The sequence below is a fragment of the Manis javanica genome, chromosome 15, assembly GCF_040802235.1.
Source record: "Manis javanica isolate MJ-LG chromosome 15, MJ_LKY, whole genome shotgun sequence".
In the NCBI taxonomy this organism is placed as follows: Eukaryota; Metazoa; Chordata; class Mammalia; order Pholidota; family Manidae; genus Manis; species Manis javanica.
The window spans coordinates 76,635,114-76,650,304 of record NC_133170.1 but is presented as its reverse complement, the minus strand read 5'-3'; the positions used below and the strand labels follow the sequence as shown (position 1 = coordinate 76,650,304).

At 48.4% G+C, this 15,191-nt stretch overlaps 1 protein-coding gene across 1 annotated transcript; it reads right to left on the bottom strand.

The window, feature by feature from the left end:
* Positions 1 to 2,928: 2,928 nt before the first annotated feature.
* On the bottom strand, positions 2,929 to 12,332 carry LOC108384390 (2'-5'-oligoadenylate synthase 1-like). The gene is made up of 6 exons (XM_037026386.2): positions 12,041 to 12,332; positions 10,525 to 10,813; positions 8,643 to 8,827; positions 5,456 to 5,688; positions 4,506 to 4,659; positions 2,929 to 3,387 (listed from the first exon to the last, which is right to left on the bottom strand). Exons 1-6 carry the CDS (start codon positions 12,221 to 12,223, stop codon positions 3,358 to 3,360), a joined length of 1,074 nt encoding a protein of 357 aa, XP_036882281.1. The 5' UTR covers positions 12,224 to 12,332; the 3' UTR covers positions 2,929 to 3,357.
* Between the last annotated feature and the right edge of the window lie 2,859 nt (positions 12,333 to 15,191).

Sequence of the window (15,191 nt, the reverse complement as noted above, 5' to 3'; positions counted from 1 at the left end):
TTCTTTGGTCACACTGAATCCATAGCACACTTGCCCGGGGCTGAAACCCATTGGCAAGACAATTGGCGAAAGTCGGCAGGGTTCAGCGTTGACCAAGGAAAAAGACAGGCTGTCCTTATGGGAGGGGTGCTTCAGCGGGCTGCCCCTGTGAATGGGGAGACAGTGAATCATCCCCCAATGGGTATGTGGTCTAAGGTGGCTTGCCTCCTAGAGGACTGGGCCCCACCCCAGGACTGGAGGCAAGTGGAAGTGACACCTGAGGCTGTAGGGGTGGCTTTTGACATAGTAAGCAGATCCTTTGAGAAGCAGAGTGCCCGGGAGGCAGCGGGGACTGTGGGCTGGCTGCTTCTCACAGTCTTAAAAAGGTCTACAGAGGAGACCCGAGAAATGGTGGCAAGCTGCAAACTTCAGTAGATTCCCTGAGGAGGGAAGTGGCATTGTTGCAAGAGGTGGCACAAGAATGCGAGCTGCAGACTTCTGGGACTGCCCTGAGGAGGGAAACGGCATTGATGCCGGAGGAGGCGGCACGAGAGCGCCAGCAGCAAGGGGCCATTGGAGACGAGATGGCAGCGCTGCCAGGTGTTCTGAAGGAGAAAGAGGCCATCAAGAAAAAGGACGAACTCCTGAAGGAGGCACAGGTGGAGGTGGCATGAGAACCTCAGCTGCGAAGCATTGAGCTGAAAGGTAAGAGACCTTCTGAGGACTGAGCTAGCATTGCTGCGAGGCACAGTAGAAAAGGTAAAGGTTGTAGCAGAGGAGGCACTCGGGGGAGTGGAGAGAAAGGTGCCATCAGCCCCAGAAATGGAGGAGCTGGGGAAGGATGAAGGGGTGGTGCTGGAGGCACTGGCCCCTCCTGTATTGAAAGCACGCCCAGTGGTTGTAAAGAAAATAAAGACTCAGCAGCTGAAAGTTCCCCAAGGAGAGGAGCAGCCCCCTTCCCAGGTCGTGGAGCGCTCCATGGCACACCCCTGTACTCAGGCTGAGCCCGTGGATTTGGGCTCCCGGTTTAGGCAGAAGCCCTCGGAGTCAATATCAGCTTGGCCCCTGCGTCTGTGGGACTTAGGGGTGGATGGAATTGTTCTGTCTTAGAGATGGGAAAGCTGTCTTCCCTGACAGTGCAGCCCTGCCTTGAGGCAGCGATTAGAAAATGCACAACAGACCCCAGGGAGTCACTCCCTCCTCGATTGGCTTACGGCTGCACTTCATGCTGTGTGGCCCAATCCAGGTGATCTGCCATCCTCTCCTGTTAGATGGCAGACATATGCTGAGCTCCAACAGGTGCTACGAGAGCTAGGCATAAGAAATGCCATCTGTAGTCCAGACAGTTATGACCCAGATGAAGAGATTTTCACTACTGGGATGAGAAATACTGTACTTCAAACGGCTCCTACATCCCTCTGTAGGTCTCTAGTGGCCATTCTTTCCCCTCACTTAGGGTAGCCCGTAAGCGAGATGACATGTACAGTAGCAGACTTAGGAGAGGCAGAAGCAATGAGGATCCAGAAAGAAATAAGACCTGTTACTCACAGGAATTTACAGGGCCCCGTGAGGGTTACAAGGACCCAGCTGTGGGTTGATTTGATATGGGCAGTAGATGGGAGGAAATTAGACGGGAAGCCAAATAGGATCTTACTGGAGCTATGGCAACAGCCGAAACCAGAGCAGCAGTTGCAGCCATTAAGACCAAAGAGGCAGAGGTCAGAGACAGAGCCACGAGTCCAGCCTGTGTGTCTGCAGGACTTTTTGCTGGAGAGGCTGGAGAACAATGTTTGAGCTTCCCTGCACAGGGACCATTGCAGAGGACTCAGGGCACATAGATTGAGAGGAGAGAATCCTGGAGGTGTGGAGTGTGGATAAAATGAGAGTTCCTGTGGCCAGGATTCTCACCTGGCCCTGGCTGACTAGCCCACTGCACACCTGTGGGCAATTTGACTGTAAAAAGAGCTCCGCCCAGTGCTCTGGGCGTGACACAGTGGCAGGGCTGCAAGGCTGCAGGAGAGCAGAGCAGAGGCTGGAGTGGTGGCAGCGCCGAGGACCGAGGACAGAGCAGCCCAGAGGCAGAGACGGGCTTGCTGCCTGCAGACTCGCTCTGAGTGAATGGGATTCTAGTGACTGATCTGCCCCCTGGAAATAAACCTGGGTATAACCTTTTCACCCCAAGAACGTTTTGCTGTCAATTTCTTTGGTCACATTGAATCCATAGTGAACTGGCCTGGGGCTGAAACCCATTGGCAAGACACGGGATTAAGGAGTGGGCAGATGCCTAAAGTGGCTCAGCCCCCAGCCTGGGAGAACATGAGCACACGGAGTCCTTGACCTGCCAGTTTAATGGTGACAGTTAATGGTCACTGGTAACACAGTAACCAGAGGGCTGGAATAAGGCCTGTCATACCTGTCTGTACCAGTGCTTCACCAGGCGAATTAAATCCTTCAGTTTTGTGAGCCGGGAAAGAACAAAGTCGCGCTGCAGCTCCGTGAAGCAGGTAGAAAATTCTCCCCCCAGGGCATCTGAGGAGCTGTACAGATTGATGTGCTCAGAATAGACACTGGGGCTGGGGGCAGTGTGGGAATTCTTGTGGCCTAGCATGGGGGGATATTTACGTTACGCCTCAATATGTGTAGATGGTAAGGTTTTGAAACCTCTTTAACAGATATAACTAATCCTGGGAAATTAAACTCTATTAGTGTGATTCGATTACCAGTGTCTAAGATATTGCAAGCATCTCCAGAGTAATGAGATATATTTTTTTTAATTATATGGTCTAGATGAGTATAGGTGGTATTAGTTCAGTATTATCTAGATTTGCACTGTCCCATATGGTAGCCACCAGCCAAAGTGGCTTTTGGCGTTCAAATTAATAAAGGGAAATAAAATAAAACATTTAGTCACACTACCACATTTCAAGCTCTTAATAAACACCCGATGAGTGGTATATGCCACTGTTTTTATTGTTATTGATAGTACATTAAACCATAATCCTCCCCCTAGGAATACAGAAGAAGTCAGGGTTGCGATGCCATGCTCGCATCTAAATCTCCCCTGCTTTCTCCCAGAGATCAGTCAGAGACAGGCTGGGGTGGAGTCCGGGCTGCGGGGATAAGCCACCTATGATAGAGAGTGCGTGGAACACTGGGAAGGGGGGATCTAGGTCGGACACTAAGTCACTGCCAGCCTTGGGGCAGTCCTCTGCCCTCTCTGGATCAAGGCACCCCACCCCTGGAAATGAGGGGCTGGCTCTGGTTTCTCTGGAGGCCTTTCCCCCAGGATGCCGTGACATTCAGAGGATGGCACAAGTCCCGTTGTTTTCCTCCTGGGGAGTAGACGCTGAGGCCCTGGGAACAGGGTGCTGTCCATACTCAGGGTACGGAGCAGAGGTTGTCTCTGAGCTGAAAGGGTAAAGCACATGGTTACATTAGAGAGCTGATCTCCAACCTTGGCACTGAGTGGCAGCGAGCATTTATGGTGGACACTGTGACATGCCACCTGGATTTCTCTTGAGGAAGGACAAGCAAATCCCAGCAGCCAGCAGACAGACTTCAGGGTCAGCCCCTTTCGGGTTGCCTTGGCTGCAGAGAGTCCCCGATTCAAGGCCATGCCCCTTCCTGAGCTGCCCACCTTCAGTGACTGGTCCATGTGGGGGAATAAAGGCCTGAGCAGCTCAGACTCCTGCAGGACAACTCCACAGGCCCCTGAAGTGCCAGGCTACCCCAGGGAAGGGTTGGGGGAGACTGTCATCTGGCTGTAGCCCAGCCAGACTCCTCCCTGCACCCACCACTGCTTCCTTCTCCTGCCCCCCACGGTGGTGGTTCCATGGTTCTCCCTTGAAATATCCTGTGTACTGAACTCCATCTCAGTTTGCTTTCAGGACACCCCCCTGTGACATCATCCATCCGCTGGCATGAGGAAAGACCCCTACTCCAGGAGTGGAGAGATCCAGGGTCAGGTCCTTCCGCCCCTGCTGAGCTGTGTGACATGCTCACATCACTCAGCTGCTCTGAGCCTCTGTCTGTCAGATGGGAAGCGGAAGGATGCGAGGCAGGCTGGTGAGCATGGAATGAGTGGGGGTGCCGGACTCTGCGGAGCCTGAATCCCGGCTCTACCGCCCCCTGGCTGAATGTCCCTGAGGAGGCGACTTCCCCTCTCTGAGCTTCCTTTCCTCATCTGTGAGTCAGGAGTAGAAAACATCTGAGCAAATATTCAGTAAGCAGAGGCCGGTATTACTTATTATTATTCTTGGTGGAATGAGCCACTGGAAGTTGTTGAGTTGCCTCTGGCCAAGGCAACAGTAATTAAAGAGTGACTCTGGGCCAGGGAAGTGCCAATTCCAGAAACCCCCTGAACGGGGCCACAATGACTGTACAACATGGAGGATGGCTTGAAACTACACAGATATGAGTGACCTCTGGCAAGAGGCAATTTCTTTGGAAAGAATGGCTTCCAGCTCCACGCCCCGTGCTGTGGGGTGGGGGGCGGAGGAGGACACGGAGCAGGCAGAAGGTCTCACCTGCACGTCCCAGGAGCCCACTGAAGACCCATCCCATTTCTTAAAGCAGGGATAACTCAGCCAGGCTCTGGCCTTTTGTGCCAGCCGTGGCCAGCTGTTTGGTTCTCCACCAGCCACGTTTCCTGTAGGGTCAGCCGGGTCCAGAATTACAGGCCTAGAGAGTAATGTTTAGAAAGGTGAGGAATTAGGGTGTGTTTGGAGAGTCTAGAGAGAAAAACCCGCCTGGTACAGGCTGGGATTCAGGGCAGGAGGAAGAGCCCAGGAGGGTGCTGTTCTCTGGGGTGTGTCCTGAGAGCCCCCCACCCCATGGCACACAGTGCACACAAGGGAGAAGGGACTTGTGCTGGGACCTGATGGAACTGGGTTCGAATCTCACCTTCTGGCCTGTATTAGTGGTGTGCCCATGGGCAGGCGCTTGGCCTCTCTAAGCCTCAGTTTCCTCATTTATGAAATGGAGACAGAAGAACGTGCCTGTCTCAAGGCTATGGTATGAGGATCGAGACAAAGCATGTGATATGCTCAGCACAGTATGGAACATACTAAGGGATCCATGCATGTCAATTATAATGATAATACTTTTTACTATTATGTTAGGATGTGTCTCATAGCAGCTTTTAATCGCTGGGAGCAACTAGCAGTGCTGTAGCTGCTATTACTTTAGTTCACATGTCAGCTGGTCCGCTCATTCTGTTAAGGTGTGGACAAGCTTCTTACCTCTCTGGACCTCAGTTTACACATCTGTAAAGTGGTTAGCCTAGTGCCTGCCTCCCAGGGTTGGAGATTGTTGTTCAGGTGGGATGGCAGTAGTGAAGTGCTCAACACAATGATTGACGACTGAAGATGATCAATAATCAATGAGGAGCCCTCTCACTTCCTCCATCTCCAAGGTGCTGCAGCTGTATTCAGGGGCCCGTTTATGTGGGGAGCTCACCCATGCAGGTGAAGAGTACCTGGGTTTCCCAAGCTGTGCCATCACGTAGCGTTTAATAAAAGGGTCTTCCAAGGTGTAATACTTTGTCCAGTAGATGCAAAGCTGCTGGTAGTTCAGGACTAGTTTCAACACGGTCAGAAACCCCTGTGCGGTGATGAATTCTGTGTCCATGCTTCCTTTCTCCCAAGCATAGATTGTCAGGAGCTCCAGGGCATACTGAGGTGGCAGTGGCTTCCCAAGCTCCTTTTTACACTAAGAGGAAAAACAATCAGAAAAGTGGGCTTGTCTGGCTTTTGTGTAAAACATGTTTTCCACAGGCCAAATCCAGCCCACCACCTGTTTTTGTAAATAAAATTTTCTTGGAGCAAAGCCACACCCATTCATTTATGTACAGTCTGAGGCTGCTTCCAGGCTGTGAAGAGAGAGTTGAATAGTTGTGACAGAGACCATGTAGGCCACAAAGACTAAAATATTCACTACCTATGCCTTCCTGGAAAAAGGTCCCTAACTCCTGGCTGAGAGCATGGGTTCTGGATTCTGATTCAGGTGGGTTTGAATCCTAGCTCCACCGCTGTCCAATTCTGGGGAGACTCTTGGAGCATCATTTTCTCATCTGGCAAGTGAGTGGTAAAAATAGCACCAACCTCATAAGAACACTTGAAAATTAACTGAGAGGAAGGACTTGTAGTGTTTCTAAGAGGCAGCCAAAATTTCACTGGAGTAAAATATATAATCCAAAGCCTCAAATTATTTCACTAGTAATTTTCAGATACAATGACCAGCACATAGATAACCAGGCACACAAGGAAACAAGACACCAAGAGTATGACCAGCGAAAAAATGAGAAAATAGCAATAAATCCACAAAAACTTTAAATATCGAAGGATCAAATATAGACTTTAAAATAGCTAGGAGTATGATGTTCAAAGAAATAAAAGATGAGCTTGAAGTAGCAGGGAATTAGAAGCCATAGAAAGTAACACATCATATTTGAAAGGAATAAAATAGAAATAGCCAAAATAGACAAAAATGGCAGTAACTGTAATCAATAACCCAACAGCAAATTAGACATGGTTAGGGGAAATTTAATGAATTGGAGAACATACCAGAACGGACTATTCAGAATAAAGCGTGGAGAGACAAAAAGATGGAAAATATAGAAGAGGGTATAAAGGATAAGGAGGGTGTAATATACATTTAATTGGAGTTCCAAAAGTTGAGGGGAGGGAGACAGATGATATTTTAGGAGAATATATTAGACAATATTTAGGAGAAACAATATTTAGACAATGTTCTCTCTCTTTAGGGAGAAACAACTCTGAGAGTCTCCAAAACTGATGAAAGATACCCACTCGTAGGTTCAGGAATTCCAATAAAGAACCCAATGAACCCCAAGCAGGACAAATAAAAGGGAATCATCACTAAGACATGTCAGATTGAAACTAAACAAAATCAAAGACAAAGAGAAAAATGGAAATGCAGCCAGAGGAATAAGACACATTACCTACAAAGGAGCCACAGAGACTGTCAACTGACTTCTCACTAATGACACTGGACGATGGAATGCTATGTTTAATGTACTGATAAGATCACCTACCCGGCAAAAATACCCTTCAACAATGAGGGTAAAATCAAGACTTTCTCAGAGGAACAAAAACTAATAGTTCACTGTGAAAAGACCATCACCAAAAGGACATACTTCAGGAAGAAGGAAAGTGATACCAGACAGACAGAGATGCAGGAAAGAACTGAAAGTGACGAGAATGGTAAATATGTGGGTGGACTGAATGAACACTGGCTATGTAAAACAATCATCGTGCTGTGAGGGACTTGAAAATGTAGAGACTTAAAATACACAACAGAAAGTAGCATGTAAGTTAGAGGCCCATGGTGGTGTGTGGAGTTAAAGTATGGTAAGGTGCCTGGGTTGTTTTAGAGGCTAGAGGGAAGAAAGAAAGGAAGGTGGGGAGGGAGGGAGGGAGGGAGAGAAGCGAGGGAGGAGGAAGGTGGGCAGGAAGGAAGGGAGGGAGGGAGGGACAATCCTTTGCTGTGCAGGACTGTCTCATTGTAAAACAGCCAGTATTCCTGGCTTCTTTCCACTAATTATCAGTAGCATCCTTGTCCCCCCATCACCATGGTTACCAAAAATGTTATGAATTTTCACTATGTCCTTAGGGGCAGGGTTGTGCTTGTCAAGAACCACATTTGTTAAGTTCAAAAATGCTCAGCCTCCTTGGTCAAAATCCCTGGAACAGCAAGTCCAACAAATAAATGGTCGTCTTGCTTTGCCTATGGGGTCGTTTCTAAAGTAGGCAGGTTATCCTTAATTATTTTCTTTTACTTATCCATTCATCCAAAAATATATAGAATGCTTATTGTATATTAGGCAAACTCCTGAGTCAGAAGACCCAAACCCACATTTTCATTCTGTCCTTATTAGCACCAAGAGCCATCTGACTCTTAGTTTCTCTTTCTGTAAAATGGCTTTAATAATAATGCCTACCCTTCCTCAGCTCACAGACGTGCCATGAAAGTAAAATATAAGACATTTAAAGGTGAACAGAAATGCAAATCACATTCGCAAAAGATTAAATACGATGAGCCTGGTACAAGCTAAGCACAGAGTACATGTTAGCCTATATTATGTGCCAGGCACTGTTCTTGGTTCTGGGGGTAGGGCAGTGAGTGAAACGTCCACGTTCCTCTTTCATATACATTTTTAGTGGGGACACAGACCTAAACAAACAAGCAAATGCACAGGCCAGGAGGCTGTGGCAGTTTCCCTCGTGGAGGAACAATGAGGAGGGCAGCATGGGCCTGGGGGAGGGGCAGGGGGCAGAGATGGGGGTGCAGAGAGGCAGGTCCAAGAGAGATCCCATGAGTCCCCGACACCGCGTGGACCAGGATGAGAGTGTGGGAGGTGGCGACAACTGATGAATCAGATACATTCTACATGCCGGGCCAGCGTCATGTGCTGACTGGGCGAGGGGGTGAAGGGTCTAAAAGAGTCAAGAAAGACCCATGGTTTGGGCCAGAGAACCTGGAAGGGTGGGGTTACCATTCCCGGAGCTGGGACAGACCAGGACGGGAGGTCTCTTGGGTCCACTGGCACCTGCCCCTCCCGCCTCCTGTCCTTCCTCCCCCCCTTCTCCTGCCCCTCCCCTCCCCACGCCTCTCTCTGCTCCGTCTGGCTGGGAGGGCCATACCTCTTGGTACCAGCGCTTGACCAGGCGGACGAGACTCTTCACCTTGGTGGGACGCTGCTTGAGGAAGGCTTGCTGCAGCTCCGTGAAGCAGGTGGAGAACTCACCTCCTCTCCCCAGGCGTTGGCTCTCTTGGATGAGCCGGACGTAGATTTGGGGGTCAGGTCTGTAGTCGCTGGTCAACTGACCTGTTCGGGAAGAATACATAGCTTGCAGATGTCAGCTCTTCTCTGAGGTTCTTCCAGCTGCTCTGGGGAGACAGCTCCCTGGCCGTGTGGGTTGCAGCCGAAGCGGCAGCAGCCTACAGCCAGGGGCCCTGCGGCCCGTCTCTGCTGCCATCACCCTGCCCACGCCATCACCACTCTCCTGGACCAAGGCAGCAGCCTCTTTGCTGGTTCCTCCACTGCCCATTCTCAACCCAGCACCCAGAGAGGCCTTTCAAAATCTGAACACACCACTTCTTGCTTCCCAGGACATCTAGAGTAAAGAGTGCCCACGGTGGCCTGTGTGGTCAGCGGCAGTCTGTCTCCTGCCTCCTCTCTCGCCTGCTGCCTCGCTGCCCTCTCCACCTACTCCCCTGGTCTTTTTTCTCTTCCTCACATATGCTAAGCTCATCCCTGTCTCAGGGCCTTTGCACTCTCTGTTTCCTTTTCCTGGAATCCCTGTATCTTCCCCTGGTTGGCTCCTTCTCATCCTAGGGCCTTAGATCAGTCACCTCCTCAGAGGGCTCTCCCTTGTCACCCTGTCTAAAAAAGCCCTCTACCCCCATGATACCCTGTTCAGCTTTTGTCTCAGCCAGTGTCATGTATCTTGTTTGTATGTTTACTGTCAGGCTCCTGGAGAAAGATTCCTTGTTTGGCTCATTTATGGGCACAGAGAAGTGCCTGGCACACAGTAGGTGCTCAGTAGATAATCTGTGCCTATGGTTTTGACTGGATGTCTCTGTCCAGTCTTGTCTCTTTTCCAATTTTTTCCCACACTAGTTGGGGCCACATTCTAATACACAAATCTGACCATGGTACTTTCCCTCCTGAAACCCTTCCAGGCTTCCCGTGTGTGCAGGAGAGATTCAGTACCAAGGCTACAAGTGTCTGCAGGACCAGCTCCTGGCTCCTGTCCCAGCATTTCCTCCTTGCCCTCTGCCCTCCACTCATCCTCAGCATTTCTTTCAATTTCCCAATCCACCCTGATCTCTTCTCACTTCTGGGCTTTGGCCTGTGCTGTTCCCTCTGCCTGGCATGCCCTTCCTCTCTCTCTCTTATTTTTTGGTAACCGTCATACCCCAGGACAAGGCAGGACGTGGCAACAAAGACACATTCTCAAACGTTCTCATTTCTGGTGCTTTCGGGGTTTCAGCATTTTCTTCACAGGACCCCTGGACCGAAAGAATTCCATAACAGCTCCATTTAAGTCCATACAACTTAATAGTAGTAGTTTCTGTGCTGTCTGACAGATGTCGCTGTTTCCCCGCAAAATTTAAAATCTGAGCTGTTCCCTGTGCCCCTGTGAATTGGTTCACTGTGTTTGTCCTGGGGTGTCCTGCTTCACAGTCGGGGAACTCACATTTTTAAACTCCTAGTATGTGCCAGGCTCTGGGTAAGTGTAATGTACATGATAAGTAGAATTAGCAAGCCTGGCAGGTGTTGTATAAGGAATGTCTTGCCCCCAAATTGTGCCAATATGCTGTTTAATGCCACTCCCGTGGCTGATTACGACCTTACTCGTCTTGCTTCGAGAGAGATGCTAAGATCTCCTCATTTTGAAGGGATGTCCTACTTTGGTAAGACTCTCAAACTGGGGGAAATTCGTGCTCAGAAATGTGGAGAGAGAAAGAAGCCCTGTCATAGGACAAAGGCAGGAACCCCATGTGTCTGTGAATACTCACCCAGGACATCAAAGGCAGGCAGGACGTCAAACTCCACCCCCTCTTGGATACGGGGGGACCTGAGCAAGAAGCTCAGTGCACGGGGCTTCTCCCATTGCGGATTCTGGACCTCAAACACCACATCAAACTTTTTCTCTCGTTGACAGGCTTCCAGCTGTCTCCTGATTTCCCTGACGAACTCTCCTCGTTGCTGAAGCTGCTCCTGAAAACTTGTAAGGGGGCTGAGAAAGACGACGAGGTCGGCATCAGATCGGCCTCTGAGGGACGTGCCTTTGCCTGAGGAGCCACCCTAAAATGTGAGGAGAGAACAAATTAACATTGATTGAGAAGAGCCTCCTAAGTAAAATGACAAGAGCAATCACTAACATTCTGGAGTGCCAGCCACTGTTCTGAGGGTGTGACCAGTCTTAACTCCTGTAATGTTCACAAGGACTGTATGACTTAGGTACTGTTATTATTAGTGTCCATTTTTTAGGTGGAGAAATAGATGCCCTGAGAGATTATATAACAGCCCAATCACACAGGCGGTAGGTGGCAGAATGCAGGTCAAACTCTGGCTGCCTTGTTCTAGAGTCTGTGTTCTTCCCTTCCTGTCCTTTACTATCTTATCTGATTATGTGCTGGTAGACTTAGTTTGCCCAGCCCTGTAAGTTATGGGGCGTCACGGATGCAGAAATTGAGGTACAGATAGGTTAGGTGATTTGTTCAAAGTTTCACAGCCATTAGATGCTCTCTGCTTTCAAAATTAATACTATTAACCAGCTCACAACACTACAGAAATGATGAGTCAGTCCCCAGGCTGGCCATGAATTAACAATCATGTACTAGAGTTGGGCCTCAGTGTCCCTATTTCTGAAATGGACACGGCCTAGGACAGTGGTTCACAAACTTTACCCAGGGCATTTATTTAAAAATTAAAGATGTAAGTGAAATAAGCCAGGTGGAGAAAGACAAATACCATATGATTTCACTTATTTGTGGAATCTAAAAACAAAACAAAACCACATGAACAAAATGGCAGTAGAGTCACAGACACTGAGAAGTGACTGGTGGTTACCATGAGGGAGGGGCTGGGGTAGGTGGATGGGGAGGTGGAGCCGGTTGTAGGGGCACAAAACTTCTCAATCATAATAGAAGTTGGTCGCAGGGATGGTAGTGCAGCATGGGGAATACAGCCAATGATTCTGTAACATCTTCCTATGTTGACAGATAGTAACTGCACTAGTGGGGGTGAGGATTAAATAATATGGGTAACTGTTGAACCGCTGTGTTGTGTACTTGACACCAATGTAAGACTGTATATCAATGATACTCTAATAAAAAGAAATTACAGGTGAAATTACAGATTATAGATTCTCACCCAAGAATCTATTGTCAGAAGCTGCGATTATATTTTTGGTTTGGATACATCAGACACCAGCAGCCCCAGAGAGCTCACCTGTTTGTCCTCTGTCTGTCTCCGTGGGAGCTTGCCCGCCCAGCCACCCCTTCCCCAGGCAGGCAGGCCCGGACTCACCTTCACAACTTTCGACACCCGGACAGAGTGCGCAGCAGCTCTTTGGAAACACCTCTCCTTCAGGAAACTGGAGATGATGTCGATGGCTTGGTTCACCTGCACGCGGAAATGCGTGTCTGGCAGGAGCTGGTCTTCGATATATTTGTCCAGATGCGTGGCTGGGATGTCTCTGAGCTCCCCCATGATGCCCGGGGCAGGGACGGGAGAGCCAGTGGCTGTGAACGGGCTTCAGGAAGCGCTCAGCTTCTCTCCCTTCGGCTGCCTCAGCCTGGCTGCTCTCAGTTTCGTTTCCTGGGAAGGGAGGAGCTTAGCTAATGCACATTGATTCCTGAAGTGTATCTGCTCCCCCTGATCGCCCCTCCCTCCACTCCCTGGAAACTCCTCTGGTCCTTTAATGAGCTAGCACGTCAGGCCCTTCAGACTGCACTTTGGAATGGTGCTTTTAGTCCCTGTTAGCACCTCGCCCAAGAAAAATCGTCATTAAAAACAGATTTTTGGTGTCCTTCTTCATCTGCTGTTGTCACTGACAAATTGTTTCATAATGCCCTGTGATCCTCGCAGCAGTACAAGCACAGTGCAAAGAGAAAAGGGAGCCCGAGAAATCAGGAAGCATGAAGAGCACCATGATCCTGAAACTCAAAGACTACCCCTGTGCACATGTCGGTGTACATCTTCCCAGGTATTTCCACAAGCACACACACAAACACTGTTCTCTTTTCTTTTTTAAAAAAAATGACATCATAGTGTATTGTTTTTCCTTTTGATAATAGACTTTATTTCTTATGGCAGTTGTATGTTTACAGAAAACTTGAACAGAAGGCAAGAGTTCCCAGGTACCCCCTCTCCTTCCACCCAGGGTTTCCCCTGCCCACGTTTGTTACAGTTGAATCGATACGGAAATGTTATTAACTAAAGTTCATAGTCTACATTAAGGTTCATTCTGCATTGTGCATTCCGTGGGTTTGCCAAACGCATCAGTCATGTGTCCATCATGATACGATCAGGCAGAACAGTTTCACTTCCTCAAAAATCTCCCTGTTCCACCTGTTCAACCTTCCTATTCTTCCTTCTAATATTATGTGTTCAATGGTAACAAAATCCCTCCATGTGCACTGCCCTCACTGCATCCCACAAACTTTAATTTGTCATTTTTTTCATTCGGAGCATAATATTTTAAAATTTCCAAAACTTCTTTGACCCTTGTATAACTTACAAGTGTGTTTTTTGATCCCCGAGTATGTTGGAATTTTCCAGATAGCTTTCTTTCACTGGTTTCTTATGTAATTCCATTGCGGTAGAGAGCATACTCTGCATGATATCTGTTCTTTGGAATTTGTTAGGGCCCAGAATGTGGTCTGTCTTGGTGAATGTCCCATGTGAGCTTGAGAACAATGTATATTCTTGGATGAAGGAGTCTATAAATGCCAGTGAGCTCACTTTCTTAGTTAACCTTTTCCTTAGCCAGCTCTATTAATTGACACTCCCCACTCCTGTAATATCCTGTGACTGAAGCCAAAGGCAAAAGGGAACCGTGAAGCGTGTGAGCGTCCATAGGACGCTCTGCTCACCATTCGATTGTATGTAGATCAAAGATCTGGTTGGCTCCCAAGTGCCTTTTTGGCAATTGTGCTTGCTAATGAAATGCTTGTTTTTCACTAACTATATATAAGGAGATCCAAAAATAAGTGCAAATGGTGCCTTTTCTTAGAAAACCAATGTTTTCAACCAGCATGAATTCTTTGGAAAGAAGCAGTAAAGGCAATTTTCATATAATGTTGCGTGGACTTAGATAAGAGTGAAGCAACTGTAAAAGACTAAGGAAATACTGGAAAAATCCAGAATTATCCCCTCATGCTCTTGCAGATGGCTTTATGTTGTTGCTCCCTTTAAAGAAACAGAACAGGAAACTAAAGACAGCTCACCCTTGTGTGTTTTACGCAAGGTAGTGTTGCAAGGTTCTGGTTGGGGGCCTACCCTCAGCAAAAAGGACTGGGTTTTGACTGGATGACTAGGAAATTAAGGGTCCTGGTGACCAAGTTTGAGAATCATGATACTCTGATGCCCTGCCTACAGAGTTGAAGACCCACAAGGGGGAAGTGATTTGCTCAAGGTCACACCGCAAATTTTGGCCAGAGTCACACAAAATACACCTCTTGCGTGCATGCATGGCAATGTGTTTCCATGGTGCTCGGAAGTGTTACTTAACCTTCTTAGGTCAACGCCCCTAGCAAATCTGATTGAACCAAGGAGGAACCAGCCCAGGGGGTTTCGGAGCACTGAGAGGCGTAAGCCATGTGCCAAGTTTGCCCTGCTTTCACCAGGAACCACCAGCCCCTTGAACTTCCCTTTTCCCGAGCCTCATCTTTGTCAGTCCTGATGGAAGACCAGACCTTGGCAACTTGCTCTCTCCTCTTTCAAGTATTTACTATTATTATTGTCATCCCCATTGTCCAGATGAGGAAACTGAGACTCAAGGAGGTTAGATTCCAGCACTGGAAATGGACAGTCAGGATTCAAGTGCCGGACTGAATGATTGAAAAGCTGGTGTGCTGTTTCGGTCTGGTGCTTTCTACCACACCATATTGCCTCTTGCAAAGTGTTTTATTTCAGTGAGACAAAAAAGGTAATTAGCCAAGGCAGGTATACTGATATTTATGAAAATTTTGCTCAGATATATTCATCTCATCTTCTTTGGCATGTCCCCATGCCTGGGGAAGGAGATCAACCATTTTAGAGATGGAAATTAGGTTTCTTTTCGACTCTCCACGACTGACGGGTGGTGGCTGCCTAGAATGCTGTGTTGAGAAGGATTCAGAGGTTGCTAGTAGGCTCTAGCTTTCCTGTATCAATAGGAAAGATGCCGTATTGATTAGTGATGTCTTCTACAAGCACAGGGCAAGAAAGCAGTACGAAGTGTCTCCTGCCATTCCTGGGCAGCCTAAATTGGCACCTCTCTCCACCTGGTGGCAGCTAAAGTATAGGAAATATAGGTGGACTGGAGGGCAGTGACTTGCAGTCCCACAAACTTTAATTGGGAAGCACAAGACATCAACCAGGAAATACTTTCAAATATACACCTTGTCCCCAGAGCACAGCGGAATCTGGGAGAGGGGGAAGATGTTGGGGTGGGAGGGACGGCGGTGTGCATCGG

Bases quoted from the DNA above. Each gene is read 5' to 3' on its own strand.
- LOC108384390 (XM_037026386.2), bottom strand. From the start codon at position 12,223: ATGGGGGAGCTCAGAGACATCCCAGCCACGCATCTGGACAAATATATC. The intron at 8,828-10,524 runs GTGAGTATTCAC...CTTCCCGAACAG, and splicing joins GCCTGCCTTTGATGTCCTGG to GTCAGTTGACCAGCGACTAC. The intron at 3,388-4,505 runs GTGAGACCTTCT...TTACCCTTTCAG, and splicing joins TGGGCTCCTGGGACGTGCAG to CTCAGAGACAACCTCTGCTC.